Raw genomic sequence first — 23,200 nt, forward strand, 5'->3', positions numbered from 1 at the left:
TCTTTTTAGCCCTCGAGGGTTGCCTTTTGGTATTGGTCTAAATCTACGTTACGAAAGTTTAAACGAAGTCTGACTTTTCTTGTCTCAGTAGCAGCAAACAGTCACTGCAACTCCCAACTTTTGCTTAAGTCTGGGAATGGACTGGGAGAGCTGCTGGAGTAGCTGAGGCTGGGCGTTAGGTGATATCATAAGGTGAGCTGCTTTTAGATTCTGGCAGGCGTTTTTCTGTGTAGATCTTTCAGACGTGCTGGCTACCAGTGCTCAGTCCCAGCGATGGGTGTTTCAGCTGATACAGCAATGGCTGTGAGAAGGAGATGTGGGAAAGAAAAGTTGATGCAGTGTCAAATTCTAATTGTGACCCAAGATAAATGTGAGATCAAAGGAGAAAACATGGCTTTCTCACTATATTACCAGTTGATAAAAGTCTATGTCCATAGCTAGCGCAAAGATATTTAGTGTGCTGTTGATCTAGAGGGCTTGGTTGTTTGTTACAGCTTTTAGATATGGCCTTGCCATGTTTTGCTGAAAATATCATTTTCCTGAGAGTTATACATCTTTCCTTCATTTTCTTTTGCTTATCAAATCTTAGACAGTTCAAAACAAAACAAAAAATCTCCTGATCCCATCCTAGATTATTAAACCAAACACGATGTGAAAGGTTTTTGAACGTTGCCTTGGCATGATGAAACTAGTGTTGTTATAGTGCAGCGGGGGGGGGTGGCAGAAAAATACCCCTCCAAACTATTAGCACTTGGGAAAGGAAACGCAAAAACCTGTTATTCTCATGTACGCTGCAGAGTTTCTGATTTGCTGCCATTGATTTGAGTGATACGGTATCCGTTACTCCGATGCCCGTAGCGACGGGTTTGTGTTTCACGTACTGAAGTGGAACGGCGATGCAGATGCACAGTAGCCCAGCGTTGTTGGCTTCCAGGTAGATGGAGACTTGGGCATGGCTGGCTTGAGAAGCAATTCTCTGTGGTCAACCAAAAATCAGCTCTTGCTGGTGAGTCTAGAAGTGTTTGTCTGTGTGTTTGCGCTTAGCTATTCTCGTGTATACCTGTGTGATTGTACCACTGATGAGACTCCAAAGGCTTGGCAAATTCTGTTTGTGTGGGAAGCATTAGTGCAAAAACTTGCCTAACGTACTTTATTTAAATCAATATAATCCTGCTTAAGGCCTTTTGGAAGGCACATCTAAGTGAACGCTGTTTTAAGTGAACACAGTGTCTTTCGTGTTCTCAATAAAAGCTACTTTCATAAGGAAAGGGTGTGCTTATGGTTACCTTACACAAACTTCTTGCCATATTAAATGTGGAAGGATTCAATTCTCCTGCATGTACACATTGTCCTTTGTTAAATTTGTACTTAGAAGATTTAATATCTTCAATTTTGCTTTATGATCAGCAATTCTTTGAACTCACAAACAAGAAAGTGTGGATAACTTCAAATATCTATTTGAAGTCTGATTCTAAGGAATGCTTATGTTGGGTTTGACCGTACAATGTAAAGTTGCAGCTCTGTCTCAAAACTGCAGTTTTCTAGTGGAAATGTAAATGTAGGCTGAACTTCTTTTAGATATCTTTAAAAATGCTTTATTCCTGAGATCCTGGCTGTTCAAACGATGGAAAACATATCCCTGTTTAGCAGGCCCCTGATTCAGCTTCTGATTTCTCATCAGCGAAACTCCCTTCCACTTGGGAGACACTGGTCTGTGGTGGTTTAGACTTGAATGTAACATTTTTAGTAATTGTGAAGCTTCATAGAATGGAGAAGGACTCAGGAGGGTGGAAGCTGTCTAAGGTGATTTAGACTTTTATATAAGCACATAAAGCTGCAAGTTGTCTTGTTGTGTTTGGGTTTGAAAAGCTCTTATTAACTACTTTGACATCTCACTTTTATTCTCAAACATCTGCTTTAGATTGTTTGCCATAAAAGTGCAAGAATTAATCTTGCCCTCATTTTTGTTATTGCTACCAGAAACCAAACTATTTTTATTACTTCTTATATAGGAATTTGGACTCTGAACTGTTGTCAGAGTTGAGAAACAAATGAATTTGTGTTTTATTTTATTCTCTTTCTCCCTCACACTTCCCCCAAGCTTACAGGTAGTTGATTAAATTATAGTTTTAAAGTGCACAAAGATGTTAGACGTGGCTTGTTAAACTGTGTAGGAAGCTCTACTGTGCTTTATTTGGCCAAATATTATGTGTTTTAAGGGAATTCAAATGTTCAGCCTGTTTTGGTTTGTTTCTCAGAAGAGCAGCTGCCTAGAGCCAGGATGAGGCATTTGCATCATCTGTGGAGAGCCTAGTACATATTTTCCTGTATGGAAATAATATATGAATGTCAAAAAATGAAAACCTTCTTATATGTTTAGTCCTTTGATTAACAAATTTTCTTAATGTTTGTTCTTGGGGCTTCCTTTTCCTTGGGTTACAGCTTGTTTGTGTTGTTTCCCAAGAGCAGTGAGGATCTGTGGCGAGCGATGCCAGTCTAAGCCCTGACCTTCATCATGCTACGTTCGAGTGATTTCTATCTCTCTGTTGTGTATTGTTAAATCCCGGGGCATTCTGCTGATGTGTGTTCATCCAGTATTTATGCCAGAGCATATAGTAATCGTCCTTTCTACAATGGAAGTGTTGTTTCTGAGGCAAAACTGTCTTCTTATAAGCTTATGGCAGGAAATACAGAGACAGCCTCTCTGACTTGTTCGAAATCTGATGTTTGTGCTCCAGTTGCTTTCACAGCAGTCTCCTCTTTCAGAATCTGTGGCTACACTTGCTTTTTTTTCAGTGTGAATACAAGTGTTTTAGCAAAAGGGTTCACAAAGGAGCCAGTGAACAAGATAAAACAGATGAGGCTTCTCCTTATGTTATACATAAATAGGATTTTTCTGGGGGTAAGTGAAGTTACTGTGTGATCGTATCACCATTTTGCTGCCAGCTTCTCTTTCTCCAATGAGATTGTGGATTTTTCACGGCAGGAACCATTCCTTTTCCCTCCTTCTAAGGATGCCATAGATGTTTCTGGTTATCGTACTTGAAGGACCTGCAAAGCTGTAGCTACTGAAAACAAAGTAATGCAGTAGGGCCATGGTACTTCTTGGATACATGGAGGGACTGTTTCTGCATTGCTCTCAGGATCAGCAAGTGCTTGCAAATAGTTTCTCATGCTGCAGAGTTCTGCAGATCCTATCTAAAGTCCTGCTGAAATTCAGGTGCCGTTGTACGCTACTTTGAAAGCTGTTGTGTGCCTGCGGATTTAGGCATCATTTGATACAGCCACTTAAAACAAGGATGGAAGCAGAAAGAAAGAGCATGTTTTGTGCAGATTAAGGATACAGTCGCTTCTGCCCCAGGGAGTTTTTTTTAGTTTGACAAAACTAACGTGCATTTTCAAAGCAGGGCTGTGCACTGCACGTTACATTTGCAGTCTGTCTTCCTGTCCCCAGCATCATCAGTTCATGTCTGTTGGTGCAGGCAAATGAAGAAAAAAGCCTAGAAGTAAACTGGTTTTCACTTTGTTAAAAGCAGTAATTTCTAAATCTGTTACTAATGAATTTCAATTTTCATTTAAATTTGTCCACAAATGTAAATGTAGTCCACAAATATTGTGAAGGCACATGATGTACTGCTAATGCCCAATGGTGCGTTCTTCATTCTTCTGCTTTAAACGTCAGTTTTTCTAAATTCCTCCTTTTTATCTTTTTGCCTGTTTCTAATAAGTCACTCTGTTCTCTCTTCCTGTTTTTTCCTATTCTGTTCATATTCTTCCTTTCATCTGCCTTTATTGTCCTTTTCTTCATATTTTATTTCTTTTTTGTCTCTGTTGCTATAAAAACTTCCCTACTTCCCTACTTTCTTTTGCCAGACAGTTATCAACCTTTAGCAGTCCCTCCTTCAAATCCAGCTATTCAAGGAATCTCACTTTATTTCCTCTCTTTATCAGGCAGACATAAGCCATGCAGAATGTGGTGTTTTGCCTTTATCAACATTTATCTGGGTCTAGGCTGTATGCTCAGTAAAACAGGGAATATGTCTCTGATTTTACACACACACACACACGAAGTTTTTCATCTTCTGTAGACTGACACCAGCTTTCTCTCTGGTTTTGTTATTTTAAGCAGTTTTTCTTTTAAAACCACCTATCAAACTCTCCATTCCTTAAAAACAGTGTTGTATTTGGATGGGGGAAGCTGCATTAGGGGGTCTCAGGAAAGAGCAGATAACAAAATACAGTGATGTGTGGTTCTTCCTGAGCTTCTTTTCCACTAATAAAGTACCTGATCTTTGCAAGTTCCACTGTTCTCCTGGAAATCCAAAATAATTTTCTTGCATAATGGAGAGGTCATACGAGAGAAACACTCAGTTTTACTCCAACAGAACAGGAACACCAGTAGATTCAGCTGTACCAAGACTCAAACAACTGTCGCTGGTGGTTAACGATGTTCAACTATTGCTGTTTTCTGGCCTCTGCTGCTGTGTCCATCCCTCGCTCAATGTTATCGTGATACACAAAGTGGCATTTGTCAAATAGATTTCTGCTTCACATCCCTTGAAAAACTAGGCCCTTAATGTGGATATTTAAAACAATATTGTATCAAAGCCTTTAATCCAGTAATTAGACTGGCTGCTGCGAGGCTTGTGCTTTGTTGATAGCCAAATCAAAATGATCCAGGCTCCAGAAGTCTGATGGTAGAGATGCAACAGAAGTTTGCTTAATTCTGCTTAATGCTGCGTTACTAACATAGCGCATTGGGAAGTGGCGTAACAAAAAACAGAATGTGGGCTTTGAGTCACCTGTAGTGAAATGTTGTCTCTGAAAAGTGGGAAGAACCTGGGATTTATACCCTGAGAAGGGCCCTGTTGAGCCTTGTGAAAGCCACAGTAGGAAGAAGAATGTGTGAGCTGATAGGGAGGTTTGCAAATGCAGTTGGCACTCCCAGGGTGTCCAAATACCACACGGCCAGTTCATGGCACGGCTCTTGAATCGAGCTGGAAGTGGCCAAACAGATATCATGTGCAGGTTGTAGAGGTCCTGGGAACCAGAGCAAAAGGCGCAGAAGCAGTTGGACTTCTGCTTATGGTGCACTGGATGGCACAAAAGCGAGTAAACGCTGAGGAACTGAGACCGAGTTGGGAGAAAGATTGAGAAACAGGTCCTGAAAACCAGGAGGGTGATGTGTGGGCTTACTTGGTATGTGAAAATATAATGTTGTTTTAATTCTTCATTTCAGAAAAGAGTGCTGTCTTGTGTACTGGACTCTTCTTTGAACAGTATCGGAGATTTTCAGGAAAGCTTGGCAGTTCTTTTCAGAACTCTGGGGGCTCCACTGAAAACAAGCAAGTGACTCGTTGCAGCAAACATCCAGACTATCTCCTGAATCCTAGCAGGGCTCCAGCAGCCAGCGCTGGAGAGGGCAGCACCGCACGGGCGCCGCGATCCACTGATGTGAAGAAAGGCACTAGGCTTTTCTGTGAAAAGAGTAGCCACTAATTCCGGGTACTGGTGCTGACTCAGAAGAATTGTATGTTGGCATGTTAGATGGACACGGGCTTTCTTTTGAGAGATTACAGAAATGGGGCTTTTGGGCAGGAGCTTAAAGATAAGTCTGGTCAGGTAATTACTTTTGTCAGAAAGTTGTAAGGGAGAATTTTGGAGCCAAGGAGAACTGTGGGTGTGGTTTAGCCCATGTCACTCTGTGGTTCCTTTCTCAGGTACCTGTTTTTGTGTAAAAAAATCTCATCTGTGTGTCTTTGTTCACAGCTGCTTCGGTGCTGTTGATCTCTTGCTGTATTTTTGTCATTGAAGAAAGCACATCTTTTAAACCTTGTTTTGGCATTCAAAACTCAAATGAAATTACTGTGGAGGGGGGAAAAGAGTCTTAATTTAGTCAGGTTGTTAGCAGGCATCTGTAATCATCTGCCCCAGAGAGCAGGAGGTATGCATCACTCTTAGATCTCTTGTCCTGTGGCCAGATTCTGGTTTTGAGATCGACAGGATAACTTGATTTTGTTTGTTTCTTACATATCATTTGTCCTCATTCTATTTTGCTACTGAGGTATCCCCATGGCACTTTCCTTAATTAAGTAAAGAAAGCAGATTTATTGTTGGTTTTCCATAGCAGAAGAAAGAGTAGTTGGTTTCAGATATTTAGGTCTTTGGAAAAGCCTCACTGGCATAGGAATTTTAGGTTAAGGAGTGGAATTACGCATTTCAGTTTGACATTCTTTGTGTTTATTTAAAAAAGCTGTGGAAGACAGGGAGAGTAAAGGTTAAAATAATATTAACTGAGCCCTCCAAATCTATCAGTTTCATTCTCCTTTTCCTCAGTATTACTGTAGTCAAAGTAAGTAGTTAATCAGAATCAGAAAGCCACATTAGCATTGCTGACATGGGCTTGTAGTGACTTGGGAGGGTGGAAAAGAGGAAAAAAACACCCAAACCCAACCAGCTTTTGGCTTTGCCCGAAATATTTGTATCAATATTGTTCTGTAAGAAATTCTGTTAACATGAAATCATTCCAAAACCTGAATTCTGTTGCGAGCTTAGCAGTAAAATAATTTCCTAAGACTGCTTATACTGAAAAATTCAAGGTATTCATATTTTTGTTTTAACACTCACTTGGAAGCATTTTGATAATTACACACTCAGATGATGGTGTCTTTGTGAACCTTTCTGTCGTGCTGCATCCGATCGAAGTGCTGCTCAGGATGTGTTTTAGCAGCGTCATGTCCTGGCGTCCCGCGGGGCTCAGTTTCTTTTCAACTGGCTGTGTGCTCCTACCTCCAGGCTGGGGAGGGCGACCTGATGGTGAAGCGAGTTAAATAAAAATAACATTGCTGCAAACTGACTTAATGAGACTTAGCGCATAAATATTGCTATTTCTGTTATCTGATGTGTGCTGTGTTCTGGTGGTGTGGTGAGAGGAGATCCGAGTAAGTTCCTGAGCAGAGAGAAAACAAAAAAGCAAGAAGATTGGCTCCATCATCTAGTCCAGCCGCTTCCAGTACAGAAACATGCTTTGTCTGGACAGGTTTTGATGACCCCAATCTCTGGCTTCTGTCTCTTGCCTGGGGATGTTTTTGTGGCATAGCTGTTCCTCTTCTTTCTCCTAGTAGTGAATTTTTGGTGTCAGTCTCCTTTCTCCTCCTCCCTGACACTGGAGAGATGTCTGAGAAGATTGTCAGTTGTTTCTTTTTGCTGCTGAGGGAAGGAGGTGGAGGAAAGCAATGTTGTTTTGGAGACAGGGAAAGAGATAGATGTCAGGATGGGAAGAACTGTGGACGCTGCACCTTGAGCTGATATTTCTGGACTTCGTGTGCTAAAATAACCTCTTTCTGCTAACAGCATTACCTGGTGTTTGCCAAGAGTCCCTCCTCTACCCCTATGAGAAGTGTACTGATAAACTGTAATTTTGATGATCCAATAGCTATGACTTTTCCTAAAAGGACACTGGTTTTTGGTTCAAAGTGCTCTTTGTCACTGTGAGGGCAGCTCTTCTCTGATATAATCCTTGGGCTGTTTTATTTTTCTTAATGCCATGTTATATCACTGTCCAAAACAAAAATTGCTGCTTTTGTTTCTTATTTTTTAAACTGAGAGTTGTCTCAAATAGTACATAACAGATAGTGAAAAGTGAATCTGCCAGTCAGTCTTATTGTAATGCAAAGACCTTACTTACCGCCCCTCCCCTTCCCAATTTAATCCTGTATTTCTCTCCTCTAAAACCATGCAGTACATGAATGGAAAGTCAGTTGCTCACAAATCCATTGCTGTGCAGTCTTTTACATAAACAAAGTCATAAGGATAAGCAAATGCCTGCCTTCTAATTAGCAGCGTGTTTTGTGGCTCCATACATTCCAAAGTGTAATAGACAGCTACGGTGCCTAAAATAATCCTGAAGAAAAAACTCGGAAGGCGGGGAGGCAGGAAAATCTGTTGTCTGTGTTCTTGGAAGCCTTTTCTATCTCCATTTGGATACTGTCAGCTTCTTTTACACAAACATTACAGCATCCAAGGGGAATTAGAAATACTTACCCGTGACCACAACGTCAGACCCTAGGTTGGTCAGGAGAAAACAATGCAAAAGCAGGATCTTGGACCCTCTGCCTTCGTTTTGGTTTTAGTGTGCTGATGAATGATTCCTAATGCTGGAAAGAGGCAAAGCGGTCTAGGTGGAATACAGGAAATTTAAAAATCTTACCTCATAGCTGTGAAATGTTTTTTGGATCTGCAAAAGTGCTGTGTAAGTCCTAAGTAAGAGTTATTGTCTCTTGCGATGTCTCTGAAGTTACACAACAGCTTCCCTTTTATACCAGTCTTTTATGAAATGACTAGGGACCACTCGGGGCAGAGACAAAACTGAGGTACTGCTGGTCAAATGGGTGTTAACAGAGATGATATTTGTCAAATTGAGCCTTCTAACTTCAAGGTTTTTTGTAAATGCCCCTTGCCCCAACATCAGTGGAATTAGGAAAGGAAGCACCTTTCACTGGTAAGTTTTCATAGGTTTCTGTCCCAGCCTTTTTGCACCGATCTGTCCCATACCCAGTGTGGTGTCCACGCTGTAATCCATGCAGTGCTAAACAAGTGGGAAGCCCATGAGCTCAGGAGCCTGTACGTGCCCTGCAAGGAGTCAGCAGTGTCAATGCAGCCTGTTCCTATCCAAACTGCTACAGAGCTGATGTAGTTCCGGGCTTGACCACCCTTCGGCCTCTTTCAGGTGCGAGTGTATGTTGTAACTTATGCTTCCATTTAACCCTTTCCCGAATTAAGACAGACTAAAATCCTATTTATAGGAAAAAGGCTTTACCTGAAGCTATAGGACAGTAACAACAGCCGGCCGTGGGGGCGTGTCTCCTTGCTGAATGCAGTGTAATCCATGTTGCCAAAGCCCATTAACTGAAGTTGTGATTTTGAGGAATGAAAACAACTGAGCTGTCACACAGCTGCACAGTCTCCTTGAGGTGCAGATCTTCTGGCTGGGTGCAAACCAATGCAGTTGTTTTCTCATGCTAAAGTACGTACTGGTTCTTAACACTCGCAAAATGTAGGTGAGGAAAGTGTAGGAGTGAGACAGTGCTTTGAATCTGAGCTTAATGAACCAGAAATGAGCTGCCAGTATTTAATGGTGAAGATAGTTGACTATTGGAGCAACTCACTCAGAGGATGTGTCTGGACCTTTGTGACCTGAAATCTTTAAGTCTAGATTGGATGCCTCTCAAAGTGCTTTGGCTGTCCTAGAAACACCAGATGTCCTGGTTGATGCTTGGTGTGAGGGCAGACCAGTTCAGGGATGGACAGTTTTGATGTGCTGCTCCTCTTAAGGTGTTCTACTTCTCTCTGGGCCACCACAGTGCATTGTTTTGCAATACCACACTTTGCAGAAAGGCCCTGGTGTGGTTTGGTGGCTTCCCTATGATGTGTTCACTGGTGACCTGTGATCCTCCCTGCCATCTGTAAGCAGCTCCCTTGAAGTTACTGGTTGGTCGTCTGAGAGTAAATGACCATCATAATCCCTTCTGGCCTCTGGCACCTTGGAAACCCCACCAAGAGAGGAAGACAAATGAAACATTTTCATCCTGTCCTCCTAGGAGTTCCAAGAGATGGGCATCTGTAGCAGCATAAATGGTGCTTTTGAAAAAAAGGCTTTTGAGGAGCCTGGTCCATTTGTCTTCCCATGTCTCTTGGCTAACATTGGCAGAAGTCGGTCTTGTTAAAAAGTGTTAGGAATGCACCAGTGGCAACTCCACTAACAGCGAGCAGCTGTTCTGGTGATGCCCTCCAGAGATGTGGCTCCTGCAATCTGAGCTGCTCCCTTTTTCCACACACAAGTAATTTCCCAAAATATTTATCATGGTTTTGATCTTTGCCTGAAACTGAATTTTCTTTTCTACAGCTGGAACAAAATTGCTCTGGATTTGGAAAGACTGAGATTTTGCACTCACCAGATGAGCATTTACATGTGTAAAATGCTGAGATGTCCCTCTTTTCAGTTTGATTAGAGATGCAAATATTGTTAGAAATTTTAAAAGTCTTAATTAAACATTAATCTCTTGCAATGGGTTTAACATACCCACATGAGTGTCATTACAAAGTAAATATTTTCCTGAACTGGAATAGATTTTAAATTGACAACTTCTAGGAATGTTAAAAACACCCTGCGTTTGTATCTTAAAATATACTCAAGGAGCATCAAAGCTGAATTTTTTAACCTTTCTTTTCCTATTGTTTTGTTTTCAAATGCATGGTTGCCTGGTTTTCACGTATAAGCAATAGTTAGTGGCACAGAAAGATTGAGATGCTGACGAGGAAAGTCGGAGCAACTCACGGCTGACTTGAGAACTTTCTTCACCACATTTTACCTTCACGACCCAGTCACAAAGCAGTGTTAGCAGCAGCCCTGCCAGTCTCCTGGGTGGGACAGAGAAGGCCAGAACTATCCATTTTCATCACAGGCACAGGGCCATTTCCGTGGAAACCTTCATCCACTGGTATTTCCATAGAGATCGGCCTCGATCCACGATAGTACTTCTCAAGGACTTAGGTCTTCCATTTTCTTAGCTGTTTTTGGCAACTCTCTAAACAAAAATATCTGTGCTCCAAATCTGGAATGGTCAGTGTCCTCAGCCATGAATTTAATTAGCAGTTTTCCCCTTCTACTGACTTTTCCCTCTTCCTTCTTTAGTTAATTTTAACCCAGTGTCTCACATTAGGAGCTGTTTGTTTCCGCTCGAGGGAGTAGATGCACGAGTGGCCCCAGGGTAGCGAAGCTCAGTAAGTGATCACTGGTGGGAGTTGGAGTTATCCACAACATTACACCGTGGAAAGCTTCCGATCTCCTGTTGCAGACAAAACGTTTACAAAAACAATACTACAACTTTCCTAAATTCCTGCGTTTTGCAGATGTGAAGCTCAGTTTCTACAGGGGAAGCCAGGCAGTTTTCGGGGAGCTCAGAGCGCTCTGTCTTTTTTGCTGCTGCTGCTAATTTTTGTGAGCGCCATAGAATACAGTAGAAAATTTGAAACTGTGTGAAAGATCAACAAATCAGTGTAGCGTGTCACGCAGCAACATCTGTTAACTTTGGCTCTATCTCATATCCTCCTGACCTCTCCTTCCCAGCTACAAGTCTCCTGTTTTGTGAGAGCTCAGAGTGATAGGGACTTGGGGGGAGTGTGGGGAATGTCGAGCTGTTTCTCAGCGGTCTGAAGGGCTTGCAAAAGTACCATCTGGAATGAAAATTTTATGTTTGTGTGTTTCTATATTTTTAGTTATGAAACAAGTGGGAATTTGCTGAATGAATTAATTGTACTGTACCGTAAAAGTCTACCTTGAGAGCCGTTATATATGTGAGCTTACAAAGCCTGCAGAGAGAAATGAAGGCGGCTTCCCTTTCTAATTAGGTCTTTCAGGAAACCATTGATTACAGAATCAAATAGGCTTGCTCAGAGACATTTGTTTGATATTACTTCTGATAAACATTGTTTTTGCCTAATAATTATTTTACTAGTGACGCTGGAAGCAGCTGCGCTCTCTGACAGTAAACCTGGCTCAATAAAACTTTTCCCTTTCCTTCCTACCTTCTCCAAACAGTTGTACCTAATGAAACATTGCTTCCAAACTGTACATTCCAGTAAAAAATGTAGATCGTGAAGAAATGAGTGATATAATAGACAGTATGTTCTTAATGGAGTGATCTTTGTTGGGGCTAGGTTAATGGTATAAGCTAGTTCTTGGATTGTGTTTTTAAAAAGTCAAAACAAAACCTTGACCTAGTATGTAGAAAAGTTTTACTGTGTTTTTTTTTAACAGGGTCAGCATATTTCACTAGCTCCCATTCAAAAGCTGGAGGAAGCCTTGTATGAGTATCAGCCTCTGGAAGTGGAGACACATGGACCACAAGTTCCAGAGCCTGAAACATTGGGAAGGCTGGGGTAAGTAACACAGCAAGTTTTAATTCCCATTTCATGGCATTATAGCTGGGGCTGTTACCATCTTCAGTGTGCCAGCATGTAGTTATTTTTCTTTTTTCAAGGACCTTAACGAAATATTAGACTTCCTGCCCAACTAACATTTTGTTTGGGTGGATAAGCTGAAATTTTTGGTCCTCTAGTCTTTATAGATCTATAGAGAGCTGGACTGGATTGCATTAGTGTTTTTAAGGTTGTCCTTGGCAGTCATAGTGAAGTAACTGTTCATTTTCAGTTGCACGGTATTAAAAAATAAATAAATAAAAACCTGGGGCTTAATTTACCCAGCTGTAAGCCAGTAAAAATATTGAAGTTGGGCTGTTTGCCATGCAAAAAGGGTAGATTTACTTGTTGACTGCTGTCTACAGTCAAACTGCATTTGTGAGAAACGAAGCACAGAGCTTAACTTTGTCAAAAAATGTAATACAGGGTTGGTCCAGTAGCTTGGCGGCATTGCGGTGTGCAGCCGTGTTTGGAAGGGAATTTGGGAGCCTGCTGTGCCTGGATGACGGAGACTGGGATGTCAAACAGTGACGTATCTGCTCTCCAGAGATGCGTTCATAGCTGAAACACCACTGAAAATGTGTTGGTACTGAGATAGTGAGTGTTGCCCAACTCATCATGGAGACCTTTCAAGGGCTCCAGCGCTTCCAGTGGCTGGAAAGTTACGTGGCAGAATGAATGTGCAGACTGGCAAGGCAAGAAAGAGTTTAAAAAATAACAGCTTACATTTGACTGCACAATATGGGAAAACTGAAGCCACAAAGTACTGAACAAAGTAGAAACACTTTAGTAGGCAGTTTCGGAGACCACTGAAATCCAAACAGGAATCCTGTGTAGTTCACTGGTACAGCAGTGGTACCTTGTCCAGAAAATAGTAGAGGTAGGTAGACTGTTGTAAGTAAATAAGCAACCTAAAGGTGCTTGAGAAAATTCAAAACCGTCTGGAATTGAGGTTGTCTCAATTCTTTTTGTTTTTACATCTTCCTGGTGCCTGTAATTTTTATTGTCCAATATTAAGCTTCTGAGACCAAATATTAATTAGCAGTTTAAATTCAGGCAGAGCCAGACTCAGCCTTCACCACCTGTTGGGATGGAGCCCAGCTGTGAGAGACCTCCAATACGAGGGGAACTTTGAGGCCCTCTTGGCCATAAGCCTTGTCACAAATGAAAGTTCTTGGGGTGGGTGAAGAGATGACTTGTGCAGGGAGGATTCCCAGTCCCCGTCCCTTCACCTGTGCCCCTGTAAGGTAAGTCCTGGTGTCCAGATCCAGCAGGAACCCTGTGGCATCCATATCCATCCCATCCGATTGCCTGTGACACCGCTTGGAAGGAAACCCAACACCTTGCAAAACAAAATCCTTTAAATATTGCGCTACGTGCGTGTGAGTGTATTTGGAGCAGGGTTTGCAAGCGACTCTCACGGTGTTTTCCTGAAGACACACGTGTCATTTTACTCCTCGAGGCGTGAACAGCCAGGGTTGTTCGGCATGATGCTGGAGGTGGTGAAAGAGTTAAGAGCAGCAGTGGTGCTGAGTGGCTGTGGCAGCACAGGGTGGGTGGTGGTGCCCACCAAGAGAGTTCTGCTGAGCCCTGAGGCTGTTTGTATCTCCAAAACAAATACAGCGATGCAGTGGGTTCCAGCAGGTTCCCAGCCGGTACAGCTCTATTCCATGGGGTGTCTGAAACACCTTTAAACCATGCAAGGCTCCTCGTTTATATATTTGTGTTTATATGAACTCATGCGCATTTCCTGTTGATGATGAATGCTTAACTAATCTGCCTCCATCCCTGCCTGGGGGTTTTCACACAGCTGCATGCAGCTGCCTGGGTGAGACAGAAGAGCTGGGCACAGTGTTATCTACTCTGCTGAAGTTCTCTAGTGTCCCCTTAATTTAGGCTTGTATAAGGACAGGTTCAATCTGAAATGGCCTAATTTATTTTCCTCCCTCTTTTCACGTTCTTATTAATAATTTTGCAGGTTTCTGGCTATTTATTGCTGCTAAATAGTTCCCTCAAGCGTGTAGGCTGTAATCGTCTGAAGTTTTTGGAGCCAGAATCATTGCAAAGGCAGTGCCAACCTGGAAACTTTGAATTCATTTCTGGTAGCATACTTTATTTTTCCTTTCAAGGTACAGTTTGTTATCTTCAAGATACTCAGTAGGATGAGCTTTTTGAATATTCAGAACTTAACCTCTCACCTTCTGCAAGACTGCCATTAGGTCTCAGTATCAGTGTTGCTATTTCTTTCTTGGTAAATGGCTGCTAATGAGGAGGCAGCTGGCAAGAAGGTTCCCAGCAAAGAGCACAAAAAAGGATGAAACCTTCAGGGATCATTTAAAACATTTGTTAGGGATCTTTTATATTTAAAAACAAAAACTGCTTTTTAAGATGACTTGTATTATTTGCTCATTAGTCTTTACAAAAAAACCTGTGTGCGGTCCAATAAACTGGATTCTGCATCCTCCCACAGCTCTTCTGTATGGATTTCACATTCTTGCAAAAAAGGGAATTTATGTTCAAGTGGTTTTTAGAAGTTTGATCCTAGTTTCTCCTGGGGCTGCGATTTTTCTTTCTTTCCATGTACTGCAGAAAAGCATTAATATCTGTAAGGTGTACTTCTTTCTATTGTGTTGGAAATCTGAGGTTAATGAAGAAATAGATGGGTTTGTGGTTTTTTTCCCAACACAAACTATTGGTATAACTTGTAGGGATTTGTGTCCTTTGGGGAGGCCCCCCATTTTTTTAATGAAGGAGGATTTTTCTAGAAATAACAAAATACAGGCAATAATCTTGAATTACATGCCTTTCTGGGAGCAACGTGTATTGCAGTCACTTATAAGCAGTATTTAACCTGGCAAGCAGAGCGAATCTTTCTCGGAGCCAGCCTCTGATAGAGGTTTCTCTGACTGCACGTCAGTGGGGTTGCTGCAAGGAAGTCTTAGTGGCTGTTGGCCCCACGGATACACATGGAATGTGCCGTGTTGGTGCTGGCAAAGGTCACTTCGTGTGCTCAGCCTGCAAGGCCAGCTCGTGCCTATCTCAGCTGTCAAATGGAAACGTGACTTGAAAGGAGGAAAGGGAGATGGATGTGTATGAGAATATCTCCCAGACGTGTGGTGAAAAGTGGGGTAATGGATCCCTGTAATGTACTCATCCCTCCAGGCAAGCTCTGTAGCTGCCTGTCCCTCCTGTCCTGGGTCTGTCTGTCTTGGTCACCACTCTAAATTATTGAAGCGTTCAGTGATGTGCGTGTGGAAATTGTTGGTTTCTGGGTGGAGTTGAAGGCAACCTACTGATGGGAGTTGTGTTTAGAGAGCCCTGTCTTGTCAAAGGCCCTGTCACCAGAGAGACTTAAGTTGGGGTAGTTTGACTAAAGTGGGGATTGTCACCTTTTGGTTCAAATCAGTCTAAATCTCTTGAACTGCCAAAGCCATTGCAAAGCTGCATGACCTACCGCGGCTTTTGGGGAGAGGAGGTGTGTGGGTGGGAAAGAGAAGAAGCTTCCCTGCAGGGTTTTCCAAGAGGGACAGAAAATGCCTTTTTTTTTCTTTTTTTTTTCTTTTTTTTTTTTCTTTTTGGCTAATCTTTTAGCTGAGCACACTGAATTTATGTGGTTAGAGGTTTTTCTTACTGCAAAACAAAAGAAATGAAAAATATAACAAGCTGATATGCCAAGTAGTGAAAGACAAAAACAGGAAGGGGATGGAAATCAGTTCTTTTAAATATATATGTTTGTTGTGTAGTTTTGATTTTAAAAAAACCTAAAACAAAACAAAAGCAAAAAACCCCGAGGGTCCAAATGGAGTTTGTTTGAGGTCCTGAAAAATGTAAAGACATTCTTAGCATTAATTGTAAGTATGTACAGTGAGCAGGAGCGATCACATGGCGTTCTCACACCACGTATTTACAGCTGTGGAAGAGCCATACATAAGCTACTTAAAAAGCGGCTATAAATCAAAAATCTGCTTATGTGATTAACATTTGGGTAAAGATGTGTGGAGTTCATGTCTGAAAGTTTAGAAACGGTCTCTTGTAACGCGAAGTGGGTTGTACTCTTAACTCAGTCCTATTCTCGCCCTTCTCACAAAATTTACAAGTAAGATTAAAAATTCCTGTTTTCACTCCACTTAAAAATCTGCTGCCTTAAGAGAGAACTTTTGTGTAGACCTTGTAATCAAGTCAAGCCTGGGCTGCTTCAAATACAATTGTGTTTTCCTACTTAACTTTGTCTGGAGAGGTACATCCTGACTATATACACATGTACATAGAAAATCATGATTGCTCCAAAAATCTTTGCTTTTCTTCAGTGAAAAATGTGACTTCTCTTTGATCTATCGACTTGATTTCATGTATTATCAGGAGTGCTGCAGTTCATTAATGTTTTGTTTAAATATGATCAAAAATAACATTCAACGATGAACACTGATTTGATGGGGGTGGATAATATACTTGAATAATTTAAAAGCTAAATCTAAGCAAAATGTTATCTTACGAGTTGAGGGTAAGTCCTGAAACTAAATCAGAGTGCTGTGCAGGTCTGTATGTAAAATGAGCATGGTTTAGCCCACTGTGCTTTTTATAATGAACAACTGGAGTAATTCGTTCCCTTTTTTCCCCAGTGCAGGACAGCTCAGTCATTTTAAATTTTGAATTAAGATGAGGAGGTTGGATTTCATGTCTGATAGAGCTTTGTTAGCATTTAATTTCTAACCTTCATTTTAAGTGGAAAATTTCTGCTTATTTCTTTGTTGTACAGTGTTGTAGTGTAATTTGAAACACATGTTGGGTTCTGGCACTTAATCACGAAATGACTCGTGTAACTTCTTTCCTGTCAATCAATGTGATTTTAGTTTTTAAGTGAGGCAATAGTAAGGATGCTCTCCAAACTCTTCTGAAATCATAGTTGATCAGGTCTTTGGTTGTATTAGTTTTTGCTAAAACCTGTCAGTGTCTGTGTTGGGTTTGAGACAGTGAAATGAATAACTTAAGAATTGATTTTGAATGGGTGACAAGGCTGCTGGGCTTTAAAAGTTGTAGCAGGTGATTTTTCACATCTGCTGTCTTTGTCGTTATGGGATGCAGATATTTCTTCAGTCCTGGGAAAGGAGAAAAGCTGCAAATGAAGGGCTTATTTGATCTGCTTTGGCCTATCGATTTTGAACACTGAATTCATTCTGCTCCTTTGAATAGAATATAATTTCTCCATAAACTCAGTATTCAGAGTCAAAAGATTGAGGAAGAGCAAGGAAAGCTTGTCTGGCTTTGGAGAGCTTTGGAGGCTGCACTCCTTCTTGCAGGAATTCTCTTGGCTACCAAGGCATGTGGTCTGAATTTCCCAGTGTCTCCTATTGCATGGCCTGATCCTCAGCAGAAAAGTGTCTGTTGGCTGCAGTGCCTTTTGAATCAGGCACTTAATGAATGAGAACTGACAGGTAAGAAGCGATTATTGCTTTGAAGACACAGCTCCATTTGTATCCAGCCTTTTAAAGTGAATAATTTTTGTTCATTTTATCATGAGTAATTGAATAAAATCTTATGAATGACAGTAGAAGTAGTAGCTGGGTACACTTTTTTGGGATAGTGAATATGGCCAAGTGTTCCGTCCTTTTCCAGAGAGGATGGAACAAGGTAATAGAACTGTGTGTAAACTGTCTTAATTTGGTTTCATGTAGAAACTGCCTTGTGTTGCTTTAGTGTCCTACACGTTTCATTGTAGGATTTTGGAAGGATGCAAATTTAATATAGAGGAGGTAGATTAGCACTAGTCTTTCCAGCTGAATGGAAGTTGAGGAAAGGAGCACAGACTCTAGTCTAAAGTCTGAAATCTTGCTGCTTAAGAAATCAGCTTTCTGGCAGAAACGTCTGTGAGCGTTTCAAACGACACCCTGTAGTATATGGTGTTTTGCATGGAGCTCTTCTGTCAAGGTCATTAGCGATTGAATATATTAAAAGTGGACTGCTTATGAAACGGGGAGTTTTGCTTCCTGGCCGCCCACCTGTGGGTATAGTGTGGGTTCTGTAACTGTAAAAAGTCTCGGGAGGGTTATAAAAGCAGAGAATATGGAAAAAATATAAAGAAACAAAGAAGGAAGCCTGCATACACCATGTAGTTTCTTATATGCAAAGTTGGCTGTAGCTGTATATGTACACTAAATTAACCTCAAAAGCTGGCCATGACAGCAGAATGTCCGTAGTAATTGTTTTTGTTGGCGTTTGGCTTCAGAATTAACTCATCGATCTAACATGAGTCCCTCTACTCGGTATACTGGTCTGGTAATGTTTTTTTACTTTTTCATGCAATCATGGAAAAAATATGTTTCTGCTCGAAGCAGTTGTCAAACAAGCTTCTTTCATCGACAATCAGACACAGGGCAGCTGAGTAAGGCTGTTTAGTCTAGAATAAATACTCGAGAGATTACAAGGTCACTGTAGGAAATGTAATTATACCATTTATTCCAGAATAGTCTTTTTGTAGCATGGGCTTGCAGAATACTAAATCATACATTTATTAAAATACATATAATATGAAGGAAAAAGTCAGAATCTTAATATGAGGAGTGGAGAATTGTCTGGCAAACTCTTCTGCAGGATTAAGTAGTACCTGTTTAAAAAAAAATCAGGATGGTAATATCATCTTTGTTATTGAAGATGGGTAGGAGATGAACCCTGAACGCTCTTTGCAGGTGTAGAGGCAATGATGCTAAGGAGGCAGCTGAAACTGTGTCAGGCAGAGCTGTCTGCAGATGGGTTCTGATGTGACAGGAGGTGTCCTGCAGTTGTGTGGACTGAATTCCCTGTCTTCTGCACTCTTTTGTGTCTCACCAAATCAATGCCTTGTCGCTACCAGCCACTTAAGAACTATCACAGACCATCAGATATTTTTATCTGTTATAGAAAGTCCTTCTTTGCTTTCATCCTTCCCTTCAGCCCCTGCATTGATATCGCTATTGATGTAGGGTTCTCCTGTGACTTCATTGTCCACAGACTTTACTCCTTACTTGTCCTTTGTCAGCTTAGAGAATTGTATTTTTGTAGACGTTAAATTTTAGGTCTTCTGTTGCCTCTGTGAAATTATGTGGTAAGTTTGAGGTCAGTAGTTTCTGTGCTCGGTGTTTTCTTTTTCTTTACTTTTTTATTCCCTTGCTTCTTCTACTCCATCATGTTGCCCTTTTTCCGTCTCTCTCCCTGACTCCTCAGCCAGATGTATAATTGCATTGGGAATTGTGCAGTTGTCACAAGAAAACAAATACGTTTTGCACGTGCAGTAGTGATCTTTCCTGCTTATCTCTCACTTCAGCAACAGAAGGGCCTCAGTGTCCTCAGCTTTTGTAGTTCCTCCCAGGATGGAGTCTCCATATGCTTTTCTTAAGGTCAGTGTGTTGGATTACAGAGGCAGGAACACTTTAGCCACAAGGAACAAGTCTGTCTGATGGTCATGGAGAATTTGGGAGCTCATGGAGGACCTCTGCTGAGAGGAAGAGCTTCTCCTCATGATCAGCATCTGAGCATCACTCATGCTTTGTGCTTGGCTGTAAGGAACAACAGTGATGTCATGACAAGAAGTTGCTCTGGGGCAGTCTTTTCAAACACTGTTATGGTTTTCTGGAGGGTCTGTCTGGAAGTACAGAGGTGAGGAGCATCCTGTTTTGAATTTGCCCTCTTAAGGGGTTTTGTAAAAATCCATTTTTAATAAAAAAGCAAGAAGGAAGTCTGAAAAGAGAGAGGCTTCCTAGACCCTTCAGCAGTGTTGTTTCAAGAAGGGGGAGTTACGTATAGTGAAAATATTTAGACAGAGTGGGACAGCCAGCAATATAGACCCCTAAAGAGGAAAATAAAGCTAGAAATTATGCATCTTCTTGACTAACACTGATAAATGTAGTTGTAAAGCAGCCTTCCAAATGAGAATTGTTTGTTCAGGTATCAAATGGCTAGAAAGGTGAATTACAAATTTCCTGAAATGGCAGAGAAGCATGGGAGAGTCTTGCTTGAAGCTTTATGCAGCCTTTCAAGCTGTTGCTCGTGATTCTTTTAACTCCCTTCAGACAGCTTTGTTGCTAGTATTTCTCACAGTCAGGAGTCAATGATGTTTAAAGCTTCTCTGAAGCGTGCTAAGTGGTAGCAGTGAGAGATCTCATCCCAGAGGACCGTGCCTTTTGCCAGAGTCAGTAATTTGCATCTCTTCACTGATTTTGGTCACTCTGTGGAGCAGCAGAGATATCAGTGTTGACTAAGACCCTACCTGCTGCATGGAGAGGGAGTGGTTGGATAGGGAGGAGGACCCTTTAAGTGTCTGGATTGATGAGAAGTCTACATGATAAGCCTATAACTTGTTAGTCACCAGAGAAACTGCGTGGGAGTGAGACACCGTGCTGATGTCCCAACTGCCCAAGAAAAGCTTCGGTCAGAGCTTACAAGCACCAGCAAGACCAAGCTGTGGGAAATGAGGCTGCATTAGTTCTGGTGCTCATGTCACTACTTTAAAGAAAGAAAAGGAAAAGTGAAGTTTTCTGGATATTGGAAACTGGAAATATTCAAGGACAGGTTATTAATTCAGATGTGATTTGTAGTGAGAGACTGGTGTATGCTGGGCCAAGGGGGCAGCAGAGGAACCTAAGCCTTTTACAAGCAAACAAAACCCCAAAAAGCACAGCTGTTCTTAGCTTTGTGTGTTCCAGACCCCTTTCATTCATCATGAACACTAGCAACACAAGGTGCTTTTCAGAGTCTCTGAAACGCCTGTAGGATGGAGGTATAATCGATGATGTCTCTAAATATTAGTAATTTATAAGCATTCACTGCTTTCATTTCCAATCAGCCTCTGTATCAGATGATTGAGGTGGTACCCGGTTCCTTGGCACCCGCGGTAAGGTTGCTGGTGATGCCAAACCTGGCTTGCATTGTGGTCTGGGCAGTGCTTTGCTTCCACCAGTGTGCTGCGTGGCAAGACCAGCAAAGCTGTCCCTTCACACACAGAGCAGCCACCTAAGCTGTGGAAGGGAGCACTGACCCTTGAAAGGACAGCGGTCTTGTGAAGATTGGTGGCACTAAAGATACAGCTACAGAGGCGATTATTAATTCAGCCTGTTGGAGATTATCCCTTTTCCTCTTCTCTCTTGGGTTAGGGACATAACGTGTTTCATGTCATGCTATATGGCTTTGATTTTTTGCGAGTGGGGCTGCTTATGGAGGGTTGAGGGAAGAACCTGCAATTAAGTTGGTTGGCTGGAGATTATGTAGACACATGTTTAGGAACTGATTTTCCTGGCTTTGGCTTTAAAGCCTTGGTAATAGTTGGTTGAAAACTGTTCTAGGTAAACAAGCTGTGTAGTGCCAGACGTCCAGAAAGAATTGAGTTGTTCATTTCTCTCCTCCAAATGGAGGCATTCGAGTCAGGCTACGTTTCTAATAACAAAATGAGGATTTGAACATAACCGAACTTCACAGATGAACTATTGCTTGTGCTCGAAGGTAACGCCACCATATTTTTGTTTCTTTAACTGGTATTAAATGTAAAAACATAAATCCTTTTCAGCGAGAGAGGAGAAGGGGGGAGATGGTTTTCATTTGGCATAATTTCCTGTCAGCCGTAGCTCTAAACAAGGCCCATATTTACACAAGACAATACAGTTTTACATGTACTGGTATATCCAGCACGTTTTAAAACTCTTTAGCCAGCCCCAGGTATTAAATACCTTCACAATAAATGTGTTTAATAAAAGTAGATGAAGTTTGAAATAATTTTTGAATAATTTTACAGTAGAAACACCAGTTAAATCAACCCCATTGCAGTAATAAATGTCACAAAAACAATTAATTATACTTGCTTGCCACTGCAAAATCAATTGTGTAACTGTTCTTCTAAAACTGACTTTTACATTACTAAATCCTAAACACTACACTTCTGTAACTTGTCAGAATCAGGTTTTGGTTAATAGATATTTTCAGTGATGTAATGGGAACTTCTGGCGTGGAGTCACGAATATAATGGACTGTGATTAATGTTTTAATAAGCACTTTTCTTCTACTTATGATGCAGCAGTGAAATGGTTTCCTGCTTAGATGGATAGAACAGCAGGTGTGCGTGCATACTTTTTTCTTTAAGAATAACTTTTTCAGTTCTTCTGCTTGAAAGTATTTAGTGTTTTTCCTTGAGTCAAACACTGCTGATGTGGGGCTTTCAGTTTGTTTTAAATCCAGCTATTGCTGATATTTGTCATTTGGAAGTGCACGGTGCCTTGGAAACCTTTTTAGTACTTAAAATAATTGCTTTTTGAAAGAGGAAACTCATTAGTTTAAAAAATAGTTTTGATGTATTGGTGTTTTCTTCAGCGAAAAGATTTGTTTAAAAATAGTGTTAGAGTAATTGAAAAGCACGTGAGAACAAAGTGAGGTGTTGAAAATATTAGCGGGTTAGATTTATTATTTAAGTTGATGTAATGCACTTGCTACATGCTTGGTTACTTTTGTACTGGAAGTGGTTGTGTTTTTCTATATTTTATTCACTCTTTTCAATGACCCGTCAATCCAGATTCATTGTGGGGATAGTTTTTTTGCTTAGGGATCCAGTCAGCTGCTGTCGTGATGGGAAGTGGTGTTTCTTCCAAGGTGAGCACGTTCTCTATGATCATAACGCCTCCTGATAGCAGTCAGGGGTTGCTCGCTTGTTCTGCACTATTTCTCTGTGTAACCACAGAGCAGAGGATTGCCTTCATCTGTTGAAAATGAGATGTCTCTTTTCTTTTCTTTCCTTCTTGTCTGTCCTCATAAGCTGGATAGTAGCAACGAACGTACCTGTGGTGAGGAGAGAGGAGAAGAGGGTGAACCCAGTAGAAATAGGAGGTCCTGTGTCTTTGTTATTACTGGCCTGAGTCCTCTTGGCATCTGTCGAGGCACCTCTGCTATCTCGTGACAGAGTCAGATGAGCTTTACTGGTAAGACAGAAAAGATGCTGTGGTCCTGGCTCCTGTACAGGTGCTCTCCTCTCTTCTCTGGAGTCTGTTGACATTAACTGAGATACAACATAACTGGTAGTTTCTCCATCTCTACATTCTTCCCCTCAAACTGGGGAGTCTTACTGCTCCTCTGTTCTCCTCTGCTTTAAATTTACAGTCAACTTTGGAAAAAATACAGATATCAGCATACTAATGTCTTTAATATTTGCTGAGAAATTCACAAGCAACCTCTGTACCTTGGTTTTACGCCACCTGTGTGTACTGGAGTA

General features: G+C 41.3%; 1 protein-coding gene across 1 annotated transcript in view; it reads left to right on the plus strand.

Moving 5' to 3' along the window:
- The window catches only part of MNAT1 (MNAT1 component of CDK activating kinase), a 132,898-nt gene that overhangs the window by 79,853 nt on the left and 29,845 nt on the right, over positions 1-23,200 (plus strand). Inside the window, exon 7 of the mRNA XM_069856906.1 lies at positions 11,819-11,940. Within this exon, the coding sequence (XP_069713007.1) occupies positions 11,819-11,940 (122 nt within the window). The remainder of the gene's footprint in view (positions 1-11,818; positions 11,941-23,200) is intronic.

This window comes from Phaenicophaeus curvirostris, chromosome 5 (genome assembly GCF_032191515.1).
Source record: "Phaenicophaeus curvirostris isolate KB17595 chromosome 5, BPBGC_Pcur_1.0, whole genome shotgun sequence".
Taxonomy (NCBI): domain Eukaryota; kingdom Metazoa; phylum Chordata; class Aves; order Cuculiformes; family Cuculidae; genus Phaenicophaeus; species Phaenicophaeus curvirostris.